This window comes from Stenella coeruleoalba (assembly GCF_951394435.1).
Source record: "Stenella coeruleoalba genome assembly, chromosome: 5".
NCBI lineage: Eukaryota > Metazoa > Chordata > Mammalia > Artiodactyla > Delphinidae > Stenella > Stenella coeruleoalba.
In genome coordinates, this window is record NC_137150.1 from 115,443,321 (window position 1) to 115,464,577 (window position 21,257).

General features: G+C 35.7%; 1 protein-coding gene across 1 annotated transcript in view; it reads right to left on the reverse strand.

Annotated features, from left to right (window-relative positions):
• The window catches only part of LIPI (lipase I), a 57,178-nt gene that overhangs the window by 24,705 nt on the left and 11,216 nt on the right, over positions 1-21,257 (reverse strand). Inside the window, exons 4-7 of the mRNA XM_079922281.1 lie at positions 16,982-17,071; positions 15,862-16,029; positions 14,069-14,173; positions 7,959-8,070 (exon numbers count right to left, since the gene is read on the reverse strand). Of these exons, the coding sequence (XP_079778407.1) occupies positions 7,959-8,070; positions 14,069-14,173; positions 15,862-16,029; positions 16,982-17,071 (475 nt within the window). The remainder of the gene's footprint in view (positions 1-7,958; positions 8,071-14,068; positions 14,174-15,861; positions 16,030-16,981; positions 17,072-21,257) is intronic.

Below are 21,257 nucleotides of genomic sequence, written 5' to 3' on the forward strand. Positions count from 1 at the left end.
AGCATCCTTTCATGTGTTTTTTGGCAATCTGTATATCTTCTTTGGAGAAATGCCCATTTAGGTCTCCTGCCCATTTTTGGATTGGGTTATTTGGTTTTTTGATACTGAGCTGAATGAGCTACTTGTATATTTTGGACATGAATTTTTTGTCAGTTGCTTCATTTGCAAATATTTTCTCCCATTCTGAGGGTACTATTTTCGCCCTGTTTATGGTTTCCTTTGCTGTGCAAAAGCTTTGAAGTTTCATTAGGTCCCATTTGTTTATTTTTGTTTTCCATTTCTCTAGGATCTGGGTCAAAAAGGATCTTGCTGTGATTTATGTCATAGAGTGTTCTGCCTATGATTTCCTCTAAGAGTTTTATAGTGTCTGGACTTACATTGAGGTCTTTAATCCATTTGGAGTTTATTTTTGTGTAAGGTGTTAGGGAGTGTTCTAATTTCACCCTTTTAAGCTGTCCAGTTTTCCCAGCACCACCCATTGAAGAGGCTGTCTTTTCTCCATTGTATATTCTTTCCTCCTTCATCAAAGATAAGGTGACCATAAGTGCGTGGGCTTATCTCTGAGCTTTCTATCCTGTTCCATTGATCTATATTTCTGTTTCTGTGCCAGTACCATACTGACTTGTTTACTGTAGCTTTGTAGTTTAGCCTGAAGTCAGGGAGCCTGCTTGCTCCAGCTCCATTTTTCTTTCTCAAGATTGCTTTGGCTATTCGGGGTCTTTTGTGTCTCCATACAGATTTTAAGATTTTTTTTTCTAGTTCTGTGAAAAATGCCATTGGTAGTTTGATAGGGATTGCATTGAATCTGTAGATTGCTTAGGGTAGTATAGTCATTTTCACAATGTTGATTCTTCTAATCCAAGAACGTGGTATATCTCTCCATCTATTTGTATCGTCTTTAATTTATTTCATCAGTGTCTTATAGTTTTCTGCATACAGGTCTTTTGTCACCTTAGATAGGTTTATCTCTAGGTATTTTATTCTTTTTGTTGCAGTGGTAAATGGGAGTGTTTCCTTAACTTCTCTTTCAGATTTTTTGTCATTAGTGTAAGGAATGCAAGAGATTTCTGTGCATTGATTTTGTATCATGCTACTTTACCAAATTTATTGATTAGCTCTAGTAGTTTTCTGGTAGCATCTTTATGATTCTCTATGTATAGTATCATGTAATTTGCAAACAGTGACAGTTTTACTTCTTCTTTTCTGATTTGGATACCTTTTATTTCTTTTTCTTCTCTGATTGCTGTAGCTAAAACTTCCAAAACTATGTTGAATAACAGTGGTGAGAATGGGCAACTTATCTTGTTCCTGATCTTAGTGGAAATGGTTTCAGTTTTTCATCGAGAATGATGTTGACTGTGAGTTTGTCATATATGGCCTTTCTTATGTTGAAGTCGGTTCCCTCTGTGTCTACTTTCTGGAGAGTTTTTATCATAAATGAGTGTTAACTTTTGTCAGCTCTTTCTGCGTCTATTGAGATGATCATATGGTTTTTATCCTTCAATTCATTAATATGGTATATCAAAATGATTGATTTGCATATATTGAAGAATCCTTGCATTCCTGGTGTAAATCCTACTTTATCATGGTGTATGATCCTTTTAGTGTGCTGTTGGATTCTGTTTGCTAGTATTTTGTTGAGGATTTTTGCATCTATGTTCATCAGTGATATTGGCCTGTGCTTTTCTTTTTTAATGACATCTTTGTCTGGTTTTGGTATCAGGGTGATGGTGGCCTCGTAGAACGAGTTTGGGAGTGTTCCTCCCTCTGCTCTACTTTAGAAGAGTTTGAGAAGGATAGGTGTTAGCTCGTATCTAAATGTTTGATAGAATTCGCCTGTGAAGCCAGCTGGTCCTGGGCTTTTGTTTTTTGGAAGGTTTTTAATCACAGTTTCTATTTCAGTGCTTGTGATTGGTCTGTTTATATTTTCTATTTCTTCCTGGTTCAGTCTCGGAAGATTGTGCTTTTCTAAGAATTTGTCCATTTCTTCCAGGTTGCCCATTTTATTGGCATATAGTTGCTTGTAGTAATCTCTCATGATCCTTTGTATTTTTGCAGTGTCAGTTGTTACTTCTCCTTTTTCATTTCTAATTCTGTGGATTTGAGTCTTCTCCCTTTTTTTCTTGACGAGTCTGGCTAATGGTTGATCAATTTTGTTTATCTTCTCAAAGAACCAGCTTTTAGGTTTATTTAGCTTTGGTATTCTTTCCTTCATTTCTTTTTCATTTATTTCTGATCTGATCTTTATGATTTCTTTCCTTCTGCTAACTTTGGGGTTTTTTGGTTCTTGTTTCTCTAATTGCTTTAGGTGTAAGTTTAGGTTGTTTATTTGAGATGTTTCTTGTTTCTTGAGCTAGGATTGCATTGCTATAAACTTCCCTCTTACAACTGCTTTTGCTGCATCCCATAGGTTTTGGGTCGTCGTGTTTTGTTATTTGTTTCTAGGTATTTTTTGATTTCCTCTTTGATTTCTTCCGTGATCTCTTGGTTGTTTAGTATAGCATATTGTTTAACCTCCATGTGTTTCTATTTTTTACATTTTTTTCCCTGTAATTGATATCTAGTCTCATAGCATTGTGGTTGGAAAAGATACTTGATACGGTTTCAATTTTCTTAAATTTACCAAGGCTTGATTTGTGATCCAAGATATGATCTATTCTGGAGAATGTTCCATGAGCACTTGAGAAGAATGGGTATTCTGTTGTTTTTGGATGGAATATGCTATAAATATCAATTAAGTGCATCTTGTCTAATGTGTCATTTAAAGCTTGTGTTTCCTTATTTATTTTCATCTTGCATGATCTGTCCATTGATGAAAGTGGGGTGTTAAAGTCCCATAGTGTTATTGTGTTACCATCCATTTCTCCTTTTATGGCTGTTAGCATTTGCCTTATGTATTGAGGTCCTCCTATGTTGGGTGCATACATATTTACAATTGTTATACCTTCTTCTTGGATTGATCCCTTGATCGTTATGTAGTGTCCTTCTTTGTCTCTTGTAATAGTCTTTATTTTAAAGTCCGTTTTGTCTGATATGAGAATTGCTACTCCACCTTTCTTCTGATTTCCATTTGCATGGAATATCTTTTTCCATACCCTCACTTTCAGTCTGTATGTGTCCCTAGGTCTGAAGTGGGTCTCTTGTACACAGCATATATATGGGTCTTGTTTTTGTATCCATTCAGCCAGTCTATGTCTTTTGGTTGGAGCATTTAATCCATTTCCATTTAAGGTAATTATCGATATGTATGTTCCTGTTACCATTTTCTTAATTGTTTTGGGTTTGTTATTGTAGGTCTTTTCCTTCTCTTGTGTTTCCTGCCTAGAGAAGTTCCTTTAGCATTTGTTGTAAAGCTGGTTTGAATTCTCTTAGCTTTTGCTTGTCTGTAAAGGTTTTAATTTCTCCATCGAATCTGAATGAGATCCTTGTTGGGTAGAGTAATCTTGGTTGTAGGGTTTTCCCTTTCATCACTTTATATATGTCCTGCCACTCCATTCTGTCTGCTGAAAGATCAGGTGTTAACCTTATAGGGATTCCCTAGTATGTTATTTGTTGCTTTCCCCTTGCTGCTTTTAAATTTTTTCTTTGTATTTAAATTTTCATAGTTTGATTAATATGTGCCTTGGCGTGTTTCTCCTTGGATTTATCCTGTATGGGACTCTCTGCACTTCCTGGACTTGATTGACTCTTTCCTTTCCCATGTTAGGGAAATTTTTAACTATAATCTCTTCAAATATTTTCTCAGACCCTTTCTTTTTCTCTTCTTTTCTGGGACCCCTGCAATTAGAATGTTGGTGAGTTTAATGTTGTCCCAGAGGTCTCTGAGACTGTCCTCAATCCTTTTCATTCTTTTTTTCTGTATTCTGCTCTGCAGTAGTTATTTCCACTATTTTATCTTCTAGGTCACTTATCCGTTCTTCTGCCTCAGTTATTCTGCTATTGATTCCTTCTAGAGAATTTTTAATTTCATTTATTGTGCAGTTTATCATTGTTTGTTTGCTCTTTCATTCTTCTAGGGCCTTGTTAAACGTTTTTTGTATTTTCTCCATTCTGTTTCCAAGATTTTGGATCATGTTTCCTATCATTACTCTGAATTCTTTTTCAGGTAGACTGCCTCTTTCCTCTTCATTTGTTTGGTCTCATGGGTTTTTACCTTGCTCCTTCATCTGCTGCATATTTCTCTGTCTTCCCATTTTGTTTAACTTACTGTGTTTGAGGTCTCCTTTTTGCAGGCTGCATGTTTGTAGTTCCCGTTGTTTTTGGTGTCTGTCCCCAATGGGTGAGGTTGGTTCAGTGGCTTTTGTAGGCTTCCTGGTAGAGGGAACTGCTTGTGTTCTGGTGGGTGAGGCTGGATCTTGTCTTTCTAGTGAGCAGGGCCATGTCTGTTGGTGTGTTTTGGGGTGTCTGTGAACTTATTATGATTTTAGGCAGGCTCTCTGCTAATGGGTGGGGTTGTGTTCTTGCCTTGCTAGTTGTTTGGCATGGGGCCTCCAGCACTGCACCTTGCTCATCGTTGGGTGGAGCTGGATCTTAGCATTAAGTCGGAGATCTCTGGGAGAGGTCTCACCAATTGATATTACGTGGGGCCGGGAGGTCTCTGGTGGCCCAATGTCCTGAACTCGGCTCTCCCACCTCAGAGGCTCAGGTCTGACACCACCCTGGAGCACCAAGACCCTGTCAGCCACATGGCCAGGCACATGGACCCTGTCAGCCACATGGCCAGGTACATGGGGTTTTTCTTGCCTTTTGGGAAGTCTAAGGTCTTCTGCCAGTGTTCAGTAGGTGTTTTGTAGGAGTTGTTCCACATGTAGATGTATTTGTGGGGAGGAAGGTGATCTCCACATCTTACTCCTCCGCCATCTTGAAGGTCCCCCCATCCTCTCTTTAACTCCTACATCTAATCTATCCCATGTGCCTGCTGACCGTCTATGAAATATCCTGAATCTGCTTTGAATCCATCCTCATTCTCATTTTTCCATTTCCACTGTAAACACTTTATCTCAGGGCACCATTGTTCCTGGTCTTTATTCTTGCAACAGCATCCTGTCTTTTCCCTCTCCAATCCACTGTGGTTAAATTGTTTTTCCAAAATAATAATCCAGTCCTGGCTCCAACCAGACTGCCCCAGCGCAAACACTTCATTGGTTTCACTTGCCAAGTGAATAAAATAGAAATCCTTGAACATGTCCTACAGGTTCTAATTCCTACAAAATATAAGTGTTTTCTACCTCTCTCATCATTCTCTTCCTTTCCCTGCCTCTGTTCTCAGACATAATAAACTTCCTTCAGCTCCCAAAATGGACTCTACTTTCTCCTGCTTCAGGAGTTTTGCCTTTGTTGGCCCCTCTGCCCAGAATGCAGCAGAGCGACTAACTCCTGCTCCTCCTTTTGGTCTCAACTGATATAAAAAGGCGTTAGAGAAAGTTTAGTGACCCCACTAACTATTTCACATTTCCTATTCTGTATTCCTGTACATACTATAATTTGCCTCAAGACATTTTTCACAGACAGATTTTTATTTACATATTTTTATAATTATTTATTTTATATCCCTCATTAGACTGTAAATTTAATGAGGGTAGGATCATGTCTGTTTTTCTCATCATAGTATATTCAGCACCTAGTACAGTGCCTAGCTCAGTATAGATATTCATTAAAAATTGTTTGAGGGCTTCCCTCGTGGCACAGTGGTTGAGAGTCCGCCTGCCGATGCAGGGGACATGGGTTCGTGCCCCAGTCCGGGAAGATCACACATGCCGCGGAGCAGCTGGGCCCGTGAGCCATGGCCACTGAGCCTGCACGTCCGGAGCCTGTGCTCCACAGTGGGAGAGGCCACAGCAGTGGGAGGCCCATGTACCGCAAAAAAAAAAAAAAAAAAAAAATTGTTTTGAAAACAGGAATGATGAACATCATCATTTTATTTGTATTATGTATTTGCAAACTGCTTACTAGACAAAACTTATGAAAGGACAGAAATCTATAATTCTCCCTAAATTTTGTCCTTAATTTCTAGTACAGTTCAAGAAATTTTATTGAATGATTAAATTGGCTCCTCTCCATGTATCTCCTAGCTCAGTAAATGGCACCATAATTCAAATAGTCACCAAGCTTAAAACTCAAAGTCACTCCAGATGGGGTTTTTTCCCTTCACTTTCACATGTTTAATTAATCACAGAAACGAATCTACTCTAAATCCTAAAAACCCACTTCCACTGACTCTATCCAAGCCTCCATTATCTTTCCTATAAATTATTACAATAGCAACCACTCTGCACTTGTTCCACACTAATCTCCCCATTACTCATCCATCTGGGGAGTCATTCTACCCTGAATACACAATATTGACACTCTCTGTTTAAAATCCTATATTGCCATATTAATATATTTGGCATCCTATTATGATGTGTAAGTGATTTTCAGTGACACAGAAAAAATGATCACACTATAGCATTCAGTATAAAAATCAGAATGCAGAACACATTTGCAAAATGATCCTAATTTTGCTAAGTAAAAAAATAATGTATGCATGTTCAGGGGCATGTAGAAGAAGAACAAAGAGGAGGAAAAGGAAGAGATGAAAGTGGAAGAGAAGGAGACGGAAGAGGAGGGGGAGGAAGAAAAAGAGGAATGTTTATAAACCAAATAGTAAATGTGAATATCCCTGGACAATGTAATTATAGATTATTCTCACTTTCTACTGTATAACACATTTTCTACAGCAAAAAAAATTCCTTTTCTAATTTTTAAAAGGGAAATAAAAGATCATTTAAAAGTCTCTGATTGGGCTTCCCTGGTGGCACAGTGGTTGGGAGTCCGCCTGCCTATGCAGGGGACACAGGTTCGTGCCCCAGTCGGGAGGATCCCACATGCCGCGGAGTGGCTGGGCCCGTGAGCCATGGCTGCTGAGTCTGTGCGTCCGGAGTCTGTGCGTCCGGAGCCTGTGCTCCGCAACGGGAGAGGCCGCGGTGGTGAGAGGCCCGCGTACCAGAAAAAAAAAAAAAAAGTCTCTGACTTCCCTGGCATCTAATAGGGTTAAAATCCTAAAGCATGTATAAATTTATGAGCAAAGAATTATTAATAGAAAAACAAGAAGCCATTGGCCAGGCTTAGATGGATAGATTTACCATGCATATGGGTTTTATATTTTACATTGTTCATGAAAAATGCAATAATCAAGTGTTTGAATAAAAATGCATCAGTATTTCATGGTGTTCTGCATAGAACATGATTCTTGTAAAGGAAAGCAAGACTCACAGTTTGCCTTCTGAACAAGTTTGAAACAACTGCTCTAGGACTGCAATCTGTGCTATTAATGAACTCACGTACTTACCTATCCATGCCTTTGAAAGCACCATCTCCCATTCCCTGACTGCAATACCACCCTTTCAAATGCTTCCTTGCTTCTTCCTCTGTACTCCCATAGCACATAAGTGTTCTGCTACTATAAAACTTATTACTCAGAGCTGTAATTATGCATTAGTCTCCTCCAGGATTCTGTGACCTCCTTGAGCACGGTAACATTGCTATTTCAGTTTGGATCACCATGTGTCTGATCACCATGTGTCTGATAAGAATAAGTGATGAATCATACGTATATGTGTGCATGGGTATATACATATATACACAATTCTAAGCAATTTAAAGTAATAAAATATTATGGGGTGATATTATTAGTTATTACAACGCATTCTATCAGTGTTCAAAATTAGGTGGAAAGTTTCTTCTCTTCTTCTAACTCTTGTAGTAGCTAGATGTATCACATGAACAAGTTATTTAGTTTCTTTCATATTCGGCATCTCCCTCCATAGAATGAATGAATTAGAATATGACACCAGAGATCCATTTAATATTTAACAGTTTAAGACTCACTGCATAGAAAATTTATACTATTTAGATTATCCTCCAAAAGCTCAAGAAAACATATTTTACAAAACAAAAAGATACTAAATTCTACTTACTCAAAGAGCCTTGGCTCTTCAACCATTCCAAGTTGGTTTAATAATTTAAATGTAATACAGCCATCCTTCATTGTTTTATCCAGAACAATTATACTGAGAACAAAATAATAGGCTACAAAACAAAAATATGGAATGCAATTCATGTTATTTTTTAACTTTGGTTTGGTGGAGATATGCATGTAAATATATATTTATGTAATCTAGGCATATATAATATCTGCAAATAATATTGAGAGGCACTCATTTGGTACATATGTAATATATTTTACCTATTGTTAATCTTTTTTTAACATTTATTTATTCGGCTGTGCCGGGTCTTGGTTGTGGCATGTGGCCTGCAGGATCTTTAGTTGTGGTATGCGAACTCTTAGTTGAGAACTCTTAGTTCCTTGACCAGGGATCAAACCAGGCCCCCTGCATTGGGAGCACGTAGTCTTAGCCACTGGACTACCAGGGAAATTCCCTCTTGTTAATTTTTAACTGGTCTTGAAAATGAGGAATAAAAGCTTGCCAGACAGTCATGGGTATGGTGAAAAGTTGGTCAAATAATTAGTAAATACTAACTTGTCTGCAAATCGAAAAATATCAGTATTTAGGTCAATTAAACAATTTTTCTCTATCAATAGCACATCTAAGGTAAATATGATAAGGTTCCTTAATTATCTGATTAATAGTCCTAGCTAAATTTGCTTGACAAATATAATTCCCGATTTCACTGGTTGTTTTGGAATGACTGTAAAATTAGACAGTCCTATACAGAGTGAGCTCACAGTAGTTCTTTTTCAAAATTCCCGTACAAAAAAATTGATATATGTTTCAGAGGCAAAGATGCTGAACTCATCCCTATACCCGATATTGTCTGGTGTACACAGAAATTTCTTACTCTCCGTGAATTTTCCCAGTATTGTGCAAAACTCTTGGAAGACAATGTATATAAACAGAACATGGGATAGATGAACTTTTCTTGTGAAATACATATGTACTAAAATTGTGCATGCTAGCCATTAAATGTTGCTACTCAACAGCCCAGAGTAACTTCTTGCCTATGCCAGATGCTTAGTACTACCTCAAATAAGGTAATGGATTTATAATTGACCCTCATCAATTGCTAACACAAAAGACATAAAGGAACACTTCTTACTTTGAAGTGACTGCCCAGCTTTAGATAAAATACTTTGGTTCCCTCACCCAAAAAAGTGGGTGCTCATACTTGCTCAGATGATTCCTGGCAGTATAATATATTGAGATGTTACATAATAAGCCTGCCTCCTGCTACAAGTGTATAGACATTCTGGGTGTAAATTGAAAACACGACAAAGCTCAGATGAAGGAAGAGAAAATATCAGGAGACAGCAATGAAGAGAAATTAAAGGCAAGGCTTAAGAAGAACTGAAGCCCTGGATCTGTATGGGACTTGAGAACTGGGTGTAGCATGGAGACAAAGGATGAAGTGTCAATTTCCATGGTACAGCAGGAGACAACACTAAGTGATGGAGCTACAATGAAAAACATTGCACAGTCAGGGACCTTAGCTCTCTGCTTTGTCATTGAAAGAGAAACTTGAAAAATTCTTCCTACTGGTTGTGTATGGGTCTTAAGTGGAAAAATAAATTCCTTAAGACTAAATAAAACTCCAGGTAACACAGAATTTAAATTTACAAGTCCCCATTGGTTAAGGACCTCCAAAAATTTACATGAAAAATCCTCTAGTATTATGGTAACTAAATTCTGGAAAAAACAAAATCCAACTTGTTCCTGAAGGGAGAATTTTCAAGAAGAGCAGACTGATGAGAGTTTTCTGTTAAAATGTGACATGAATCTTTATTTTGAAATAACACAAATATTTTTTTCTTTAATAGAGACTTGAACTGACCACTGAGACTAGAAAATAACAACAAATCATGCATAAATTAATAGATGGATAAATAAATACATATATACATACATAAGTTTAACCAGAAGAAAAATATAGATTATCTGCAGGGGACAATTAGACTACTAATAAATGATAAGAAAATTATCTTAAAATGAGAGAATTAATATCTTCAAAGTACTCAATGAAAAAACTCTCAATGTAGAATTCTATTCCGGACTAAATTTACATTCCAGAGTAAGAAAAAGATAAGGACATTTTCAAGGAAACAAACAAACAAACTGAGAAACATTACTTAGTGAAAAGTCATTAAGGATCTATTTTAGCAAGGTAGAAATTAAGTCCCAAAGGAAGGAGTTGGGAAGGGAGAAAAGGACAAGATAAAATGTAGAAAACTGAAATTGGTAAATATAAGTGAGCATTTGATTAATGATAATATTCATAATAATTATTTATTGTTAAATAAGTGAAATAAAATACTACTGAATATAATACTGAGGATAGAAAAGAAGACACAAGGTTCAAAGGCTCTATGAGACAAATTGTTGTTGTGATAAAATCTGATAAAATAGTCTGTGAGGCAAAAAAAAAATGCATTTTTATTTATGAAGCACAAAAAAAGAGCAAAGTAAAGCAAATCACCAGGAGAATATGATAATCCTGAAGCTTTATGTAGCTAAAACTCACAGTCTCAGAATACATAAAGCCAAAACCTAAACAATATAACTCCTGCTAAAATGGAAGATTTAAACAGGACTCAAATTGTCACATAGAGAAAATGTCCAAGATGTGACTGAAAATTACCCATTATACCAAGAACAAAGAAAATCACAACTCTGGTGAGAAAAGACAATCGACTAATGCCAGCACTGAAATGAATCAGAGGCTGGGATTATCTGACAAGGATTTTAAAGGAACTGTCATAAAAATCCTTCCAAGTCAGAGTCTCTTGAAAAAAAATGAAGGAATAGCAAAATCTCAGCCAAGAAATAGAAGCTATAAAAGAAAATAAAAGTAGACATTACATAAATGACAAATACCATAATGGATACAGAACTCACTGGACAGCCTCAATAGCAGAGTGGAAATGAAAGAGGATAGAAATCAGTGAACTGGAGAACAGATCGATCTGCCTGAAACTCCACCTGAAAACAGAGAGAAAACAGACTGAGAAAAAAAATGGACAGAATCTCAGGGACCTGTGGGAGTATAACAAAAGAATTATAATTAAGCTTCAGAAAACTAGAAACAAAGAAAAATCTCTTGAAAGCAGCCAAAGAGAAATGATGTGTTAACTACAGGAGAACACCAAATTGAGTTACAATGGATTTCTCATGTGAAAACACAGAAGCCAAAAGGAAGAGACACGGCATTTTTCAAGTGCTAAAAGAAGGAACTCAACTCTAAATCTTATACCCAGAAAAACTATCCTTTGAGAATAAAGGAGAAATAAAGACATTCTCAGACAAAGAAAAACTTAAAGGATTTCTCTTTAACAGACCCATTCTTAAATATTGTAAGAAGGAACACAGAGGAATTGATGAAATAAATAATCTTGGAATATCAGAAACAAAAAGGTAATAATGGGAAGAGAAGAAATATGGGTACGTACAATAAATTATCCTTATCCTTGTGAATTTATACATCATATTTGATACTTGAAGTAAAAATTATCACATGATCCGATACTCAAGACAATGATATATAAAAGTGGAGAATGTAAAATAACCTAAATGGAAGTGAAGTTCCCATGTTTCACTTGACGTGGTAAATGTTGATACCAGTAAACTGTGAAAAATCACATATGCATATTATAATTGTGGTAGACCTCCCCAAATATGTCCGTGCCCTAATCTCTGGAACCTGTGAATATGTTACCTGAAATGGCAAAGGATAATTAAGATCTCAAATGGAATTAAGATTGCTAATCAGCTGCCCTTAAAATAAAGAGGTTATCTTGAATTATCCAAGTGGGCCCAATGCAGTCCCAAAGACTGTAATCACAAACCCTTAAAGGTAGAAGAGGAAGACAGAAGAAGAGAATCAGAAAAAGAGATGTGATACAGAAGAAAGGTCAAATTGATTATTTCTTCTTTATTCTTCTTGGCAATGATTATTTTAGATATTCTGGGGTATGTACTTTTCAATATAAATTTAAAACAAGGTTGTCTGTGTTTAAAGGAACAAACAGAACTATAAAACTGTTAGAAAAAAATTGGGGGTGAAAATCTTCAGGACCTAGGGCTCAGCAAAGAATTCTTAGATACTGAAAGCATAGTCCATGAAAGGAAAACATGATAAATTAGACCTCATCAAAAGTAAACACTTTTGCCCTTGTGAAAGCCCTTGTGAAGAAGATGAAAAGACAGTCAAGTTTCAGACTGGGAAAAAATAATTGCAAACCAAATCTTCAACAAGGAAACAAGGACTACTATCAAAAATATATAAAGAATCCTCAAAACTCAATAGTTAAAAAAACTCCAATTGGAAAATGAGCAAAAGACACACTTCACCAAAGAGGATATACAGAGAAGATACACAATCTCATAAGCCATTAAGGCAACAAAGATTAATACCTCAACAAGGCATCACTATATACCTATCAGGAGGGATAATTTTTTTAAATAATGACAACACCAAATGCTAGTAAGAAGTCACTCATTATATCACTCATACTTTGCTGCAGGTAATGTAAAATGGTCAGCCACACTGAAAAACACTTTCTCAATTTCTTATAAGGTTAAATGTACAATTAACTTCTGACCCAGCATTTGTATTCCTGGGCCTTTCTAACAGAGAAATGATAACCTAAATTCACACAAAAACTTTTATACAAATATCCACAGCAACTTTAATCATAATAGCCAAATCTAAACACATGCCTAATGTCCTACAAGAGATGAGTGATTAAACAAACTTCAGTACGTACGTACTGTGGAATACTACTCAGCAATAAAACGGAATGAATTATTGATACATGCTGGATGAACCTCCAGAGAATCATGCTGACTTTAAAAAGGCCAATTAAAAGGTCACATAGTGAACGATTCCCTTTATATAACATTTTCAAAATGACAGAATTTTAGGAGTGTATTAATGGATGTCAGGGATTAGAAACAGCAGGACAAGAAGCTGGTATATATGGCTATAAAAGTGCCACCCAAAGGGTCTGGTAGTGATGGAACTGTCCAATATCTTCACTATGGTGATAGATACAGAGCCCTATATGATGATTAAGTTGTACAGAGCTAAACACACACACACACACACACACACACACACACACACACACACACACACACACACACACACCAGTGAGGAAATATAAATAAAATGGATGGATTCTAGCAATATCAGTATCATGTGGTAATGATATTACATTTATTCTATAGTGCTAGAAAATTTTACCACTGAAGAAAACTGAATAAATTGTACACAGGATCCCTCTGCATTATTTCTTATATCTGCATGTGAATCTAAATTTTAATTCAATAAAAATTTTAAATTAAAAAATGGATGAGCCCAATTCTGAATGACAGGGCACATCACAAATGTTTAAAGAGTATCTTAAAAATTGATAATAACTTTGACTGCAAAACATCTGCAATAACTGACCTAAAATATTTTAAAATAATAAGAGTCTGTTTTAAATATTTATTCCCCAGTAACCAAGATCAATGGCAGTGACTGGAAACTTATTTCATAAGATTCTTCATATCATAGGATTTGCTTTTATTTATAAAGCACTTTAAGATCTTGCTCTCCAAACAGAATAATTTTACTTTTTTAAATAGCTCCTCTTAAATCTAATTAGTTATTACATTTCTGAGATTCTCTTCTGTTCTTCAAATTTTTTCCTCTTGTCTAAATATATTGGGAAGATTATTATTTACTTGCATATTTTTGTATTTATATAATTTAGTTTCAGTTTCTGAAAGGGTGGTAATAGTGTAGACAGATGTCTTAAACTCTGTAAGCTGACATAACTCTAAATGTGGGAAGAAGAATCATGGAAATTGGGGGTAAAAAAAAAAGACCTTGATTTTTTTGGAAGAATATTACCCAAAGCATATGCTCATTTTATTCAAAAATTAAGTCCTTATTTGAATTTGTATAACTGGCTCTAACAAAATTTAAAGTTCCTTGAAAGTACATTTTGAGATTTGAATTTTGAATAAAAATATGAATTACTATATAAAACTAATCAATTGTTCATTTGTTAAAAATGTTAACTTACTACAGAATGGATTTGTGCCAACAGTATCCAAAAACACAGTGGTCCTGAGAGTTCTCTTCTCTATTCTCTCTTTTAAAACATCTTTCCATAGCTCAGTTTGATAACCTGAGATTTGAGAAATAGAATATTAGTAATTGGACTTTTATCAAATAGCATACAAAAATATCAAATCACTAAAAGAACTAAAGGATCAATGTATTATGATAATTATTATAATTTATGAATTTTTATAATTAAAAAATCATTTTTCAAATAATTTCACATTCTATTTATTTCAACTACAGTAACAACTCTTAAATTCAAGATTCACAAATAAATCTACTCCCTGGAAACCTTATCAGAGCTTTGCACATGCCATATAGTTAAAGTCCATTTGTATAAGTTTTTACTATTACAAATGCAGAATTTTACTTGAAACTCTTTTCAGTTAATTCAGCAGAATAAATTGATTAGATAAAACCTGAACACAGAATTTAGCTCCATGAGCACAGCCTTCAATTATCCTATATACACATTCATACAGATACAGTACGCATATGTATACATTATATATACAATGTATATATTATAGATAGCATCTATGTACACTACATATTGTATGTATAATATATATTTCAGATACAAACAATATTTGTACATACAGAATATATAACATATACACACACACATATTTAATATGCTTCCTACTTCATGTATGTGTCTGTTTCCACACTGCTACCTCCGAATTCGAAATTTGAATGCAGTAGAAAGAATACTGAATTGAAAATTCAGAGATTTAACTCCCGTTTTCACTTGTGCCCTTCAGCAATCCATATGTTCACACGGGGTCACAATTTCCTCATTTATATGGAAAAGCAACGGGACCAGAAAAGCAATCCCCAACATGAGGACTGAAGAAAACTAATCCCACAAGATATTTTGTGGACAGAAGGGGTCTATGAGGAAATAAGTCATGCAAAGCCTGCATATTGCCTGCCTCTTCTAGCAATTCTCTAGTATATTAGTATAAACCTCCTGTGAAAGAAAACCGCAGGAGGCTGTTTAATTCAGCCTTTGTAATTGCTACCCATTTCATTGAGGTTACTTGGCTTTGGAAACATTTCTGGTAGAGCCTATCATGATACTGATCAGATGTCTACATGCCCATGACACGCTTGGGGTCTGGTATTGTCTTTGGCAAACCCTGAACAAACAGCCTCTGAGATTCTTTCCAGCTCTAACATTCTATTTTTTATATGGATTCTTTTTTTCTCTATAATTTCCCACTGGCAGGCTTTAGTTATCAAAAGTTGCAACACTTAACTGCTCTTAAGTTTATTGATTTAGATGGTGTGAACCATGCGTGATTCATATCTACTTGCTAATAGCAAATGAAAAGCTAACCATGGTTCACACCTCTTCACTTGTTAAGAATTCCCTTAAAAATACAAACTAACAAACAAACAAAACCCTCAGTACCACTAAGAATGCACAAGTTTCTTTCTTTAGTGGAAATATAGATGGATGCTAAAGAGTGAGATCCTTTTGTGAATCAAGAACAAGTATCATCATGAGACGACCAAATGCGCCCACAACATGGAACACAGAAAGGAGGTTGACCAAGTTCCTCTCACTAAGAATCTGAAAAATATTTAGTAGGAAATAACTATTTTCTCTGTTCCACAGAAAATTTTTCCATAAAATGTTAATAGCATATTCACAAGTAAGTATGAAAGCTTCCAGCAGAAAATACTAACAAAATTACATGTTCATTTTCCACAAAGAAGTATAGTAAGTATGATAATCTCTCTTACCTAGTTTAGGACACGATTTTTCCTTAAAGTCGGCACAATCCACACATGAACCAGTCTTGTAATCTTTGTACGAATGACAAGGAAATGAAATAAAATTGCAGCTTGTTTCCAAAGCTGCCATGAATAAGTAAACTGCTCTCTGATGGTCGCATTTAATAAATTCAAGTCCTTAAGTGTTCAAAGTCAAGCAGTTAGATGTATTAAGCCAAGTTCAAGTAAGTTTGAAAAAAAAATATTAAGTTCTACCTAATGCTGTGCACTGTATGAATATCAAAGTGCTGACTACAATGCAGTTTTATCTCAGGCACCTAAACAAATGTTACCATTTAAAACTTATATGTAATATGCCTTTTACATGAGATTTATTAGAAATTTTTCTAAAGTAATAACACAGCAATAATGTTTAATTTCAATTATTCAACAAACTCTACACACAGTGCTACCATATTTAATAACTAGCGTACACATATCCCCCTTCTAAACTCTCACGCTTAACATTTCTATTCAGTGTCGTAGATGAATGTGAAACAAGGTGACATTAAAACTTTATCATGTCTCTTCCCTTTCCTAACTTCTCACATCCCTATCCCTTTAACCAAACTTCTCTAGTTGCAGTGGCCTTTAATGATGTGGTACGTGACTGGTTGCCACTGTAGACCTCAGAACATTTTTTTGCCATAGCTCTGAAGTGAGCCAAATTCCACACCTGGAGATGTTGCTCAGCTATTTATGTACAGAATAACCAAGTGCAGAAGTTCATAAATCTGTGTTCATAAATCTATGGTAATGGTAAAAATTAAATCCTGAACCCAAACTTGTGTTATATAACTTTGCTATGCATGCTTCTTCATTGACTTATAACTTCTCCTAATGTTTAAAATGATAAACTGTTGAGACTATAATGTAATAGGTTTCACCCATAACCAAATGGGATGTCTACTGGTAACATTTATGAACCGAGAAGGATCACATTAAACCATTTTCCACCAATAACTCCTGAATCATGAGCAATGGTGATAAAAAAAATCTTGCCCCCAGATTAATAAGGGAAAAAAGTAAACTGATTTTCTTTCATTATTTTGACTCATGCACAATTTATTCTAAAATACTATTGGTATACCTGAAAAAATTGATTTAGGACAGCCAGGTTGCTTTTTCCCTCCATTTGGATAGAAATCTATATGTCCCAAGGGTTCTTTAATGCCTAAACCTGAGAAGAAAAGCACCCAAGAATCACAAAGTAAATATAATCAGGTCAGCAACACTTATGTAAAACAAAATCTCCTATAAAATCCTTTGAAAGTGACTCAAAATTTGAATTGAAAATAAGATAAATGCTATTTTTTAAAAGATGAGTTTTTCTGGTATTAATTCCTCAATTAATTCCTCATGCAAATTATGTTTCATTAATTTAACACATTTACATGTGATCAGTTTATTATGGGTCCATCACAGTTCTTTGTGCTATGAATATATAAGTGAAAAAGGAAAATAGAGCAAAAATCCTTATCATAGTGGAAATTACATCCTAATGGGAGAAAGACATAATAAACAAGTAAAAATACAGTATGTCAGATAATAATAAGTGCTGTAGAGAAAAATTAAGTAGAATAAGGAACAGTGAATGCCTAGTGAGTGTGTTAGGTTGCACTTTTAAGTAGTTTGGTTGGGGAATTTCCCACTGAGGAGGTGAGAATTGAGCAGAGATGTGAAGGATGTGAGCAACGCAGTGAGTCAAGAAGGTATCTGTGTGCACATGGAGTATTCAAAGAATCCAGGTTAGCTGGTGCATTGTGTGAGAAAGAGCATTGGAGGAAATGAAACCAAGTCATTTAGGATCTTTTAGGTGAGTGTGATCTTTCGCTCTCATTCTGGATAATAATGTGTAGGATTTGGTGCTAGACTCACTAACTGGAAAAATCGAACGCTGCTTCTGCTGGAACAAGTTGTGCCAGAGTGACATGAAACATGTAGCTATGATTTAAGAGTTTCTGTATACACTTGTCCATTGATATCCATGGGATATTGGTTCCAAGACTCCCCCCCTCCCCAATCTCCCGCCCTCCCACACGGACACCAAAATCTGAGGATGCTCAAGTCCCATATATAAAATGGCGCATCACAGTCGTCCCTCTGTGCCCAAGAGTTCCACATCCGCAGATACGGACGGCCAACTGTATCTGTAGAGCCTTGGGGCACCAGGGAAGATGCAAGTTCTGGGTGCATTACCACTATGGGGTCTATAACCCAGGGGAGCCATAGGAAGGAAAGAGGTTAGCAAGCTCAGAATATTCAGGACTGCAGTTAGATATAAAATCTTGCTGCCAAGTAAGATTGCAATGCTTTGGGTTGGGGTACAAGAAATTTCCTACAACATAATGAATTCTTGAGAGAGATCAGCAATAGATTCAGTACAATGAAGATAAATACTTGGGTCTGACGGTACGGATTAAGTTGCAGTTAGTTGATTTAGTTCTAGTATGTATCGGAACACGATAACAGCTAGTGAGGTGTTAGCAGGGCATGAGGACACTGGGCAGGTACATTACAGGGGAGGGGATACAGCATATAAGGAAAGACAAAGGACACCTTACATGACTTCCTTAGAACTCCCTGGAATCCAGGGAAGCATATGTATGATTTGATTGTGACAGTGGTGAATGTATGCTAACCAATTCCTCTACATTCCATTATCCACTTAGCTTGTGGAATTTTAGTAAGGAAGGACAGTCTTCTAAATATAACCCAAAAAAAGTCCAGTAATTTTGGAGATCTTTACAATTTCCTCCTATCTGAACTCAACATAGAGTTCCAAGACTAGGGTGTTTCAGGTTTAGAGCCATCATTTTCTCCAATCTGCTTCTGAAGTAAAATCAAACCAAGAAGACTGCTCAGGAATCAGGAAGAAGCAAAAGATATTTATTATTACAAGCAGCCCTTGATTCAGGCATGTCATTTCCCTTTTATCAGATGGAAGGGGCAGGGCAGCTTGGTCTGCTTAGGCCATTCATTCTTTTGATTTCAAGAAGGGTGGGGAGAGCAGATATGGCTTTCTAATTTTCTTTTTATTGTAAAATATAAAACCTACATGCAGAAAAGAACATAAAACTAAAGATTAATTAATGAATATAAAGCAAATAGCCACTTAGCTACCACACTCATGTCAGGAAATAGAACCTAGAAACTCCCAGTGTGACCTTAACCCAGTAACTAGCTTCTTACTTTTCTATAAAACTAAGAACTATGTTTACTTTTAATTTTTTTTTCTTTTTTGCTATTGCTATTCTTTACCTTCCACGGATGCCTCTAAAACAATATATTTTAGATTAGCTCGTTTTGGAAATATATTTGTATTCATATTTGTATCTGGCTTCTTTCAATTATCAGTATATTTGTGATATTAAACCACATTGTCAGGTGTAAATGTAGTCATTCATTTGTAATCATTCATTGCTATATAGTATTTTATTGAATGAACATAATACAACTTATTTATCCATTCTCCTGTTGGTGGACATATGTTGTTTCAAATTTGGGGTTAATATGTGTTAATACTATGAACATTCTTGAACACACACATCAATGCATATGTGAAGGAATATCTGTTGGTTTTATACCTAGGAGTAGAATTGCTGTGTTACAGAATATGAATATCTTCAATTTTAATAAATAATCCTAAATAATTTGCCAAAGAGGTTGTACCAATTTACGCCCTACCAACAACATGTGAGCATTTCTGTTATTCTACATCCTCTCCAATAAATGGTCTTGTAAGGCTTTCTAATTTTAGTCATTCTGGTAGGCATGTCTGTTTCACTGGGGTTTTAATTTACATGTTTCTGCTCACTGAAGATTTTAAGAACTTTCCATTGCCTAGTTGGAACTTCTCTTTTGTAAAATGTCTGTTCAAGTCTTGATTTTTTTTAATTAAGTTGTATTTTTCTTTATTACTGATGTATAGTGCTTACTTATCTCTTTTTCTGTTTTGCCTTGCTGTTTCTTTAATGAAGTTCTCAATTTTAATATAATCAGACATCTTAATGTTTGAATTTGGCTTATGCTTTTTCATGCACACTGAAGAAAAATGTTATGTTATGAAGATTTTTTAAATAATATCTTGTAATGTGTTTATTGCTTTTCCTTTCACATTTCTACACACCATAGAAAAATAATTTTTGTGTTTTATGGGAGTTAGAGACCTTTTTATTTCATTTTGAGTTTTCAGTTGACTGACACAGAACCACTTATCAGAAAGTCTACAAATAACAAATGTTAAGAAAAGGGAACCCTCGTACATTGTTGGCGGGAATGTAAATTTGTGCAGACACTATGGAAAACAGTACGGAGGTTCCTTAAAAAACTAAAAATAGAACTACCATATGATCCAGCAATTCCACTCCTGGGTGTATATCTGGAATAAATGAAAACACCAATTTGAAAAGTTACATGCTCTCCAGTGTTCAAAGCAGTACTATGTACAACAGCCATGACATGGAAGCAACCCAAGTGCCCATCAACAACTGGATTAAGAAGATGTGAATGGAATATTATTTAGCCATAAAAAATGAAATATTGACATTTGCAGCAACGTGGATGGATCTAAAGAATATTATGCATAGTGAAATAAGTCAGACAAAGAAAAACAAATACGATATTACTTATAAGTGGAATCTAAAATATAATACAAATAAATGTATATACAAAACAGAAACAGACACACAGACATAGAAAACAAATTTATGGTTACCAAAGGGGAGAGAGCAGGAGGAGGGACAAATTAGGAGTATGGGATTAATACATCAAACAGATAAGCAACAGGGTTTACTGTATAGCACAGGGAATTATACCCAATATCTTGTAATAACTTATAGTGGAATATAATCTGTAAAAAAAAAAAAAAAGAAACACTATCCTGTATACCTGAAACTAACACAATATTGTAAATCAACTATTCTTCAATTAAAAAAATGAAACCCAGGAAAAAAAAATCATTTTCACACCATCCAGCAGTACCAAACTCATAATAAATGTAATAAGTTCCATAACTCTGGTTTTTTTGGTTTTTTTTTGTGGTACGCTGGCCTGTCACTGCTGTGGCCTCTCCCATTGCGGAGCACAGGCTCCGGACACGCAGGCCCAGCGGCCATGGCTCACGGGCCCAGCCGCTCCGCGGCATGTGGGATCCTCCCAGACCGGGGCACAAACCCGCATCCCCTGCATCGGCAGGCGGACTCTCAACCACTGCGCCACCAGGGAATCCCTGTTTTGGGGTTTTTTTTTTACTGACTTTTTTGTCACCCTTACACTAATGACACTGTCTTCACTATTACCATTTCATAAGACTTGATATCCGGAAGCACATGTCTTTGCACTTTTTTCTTCTTCAAGAACACTTT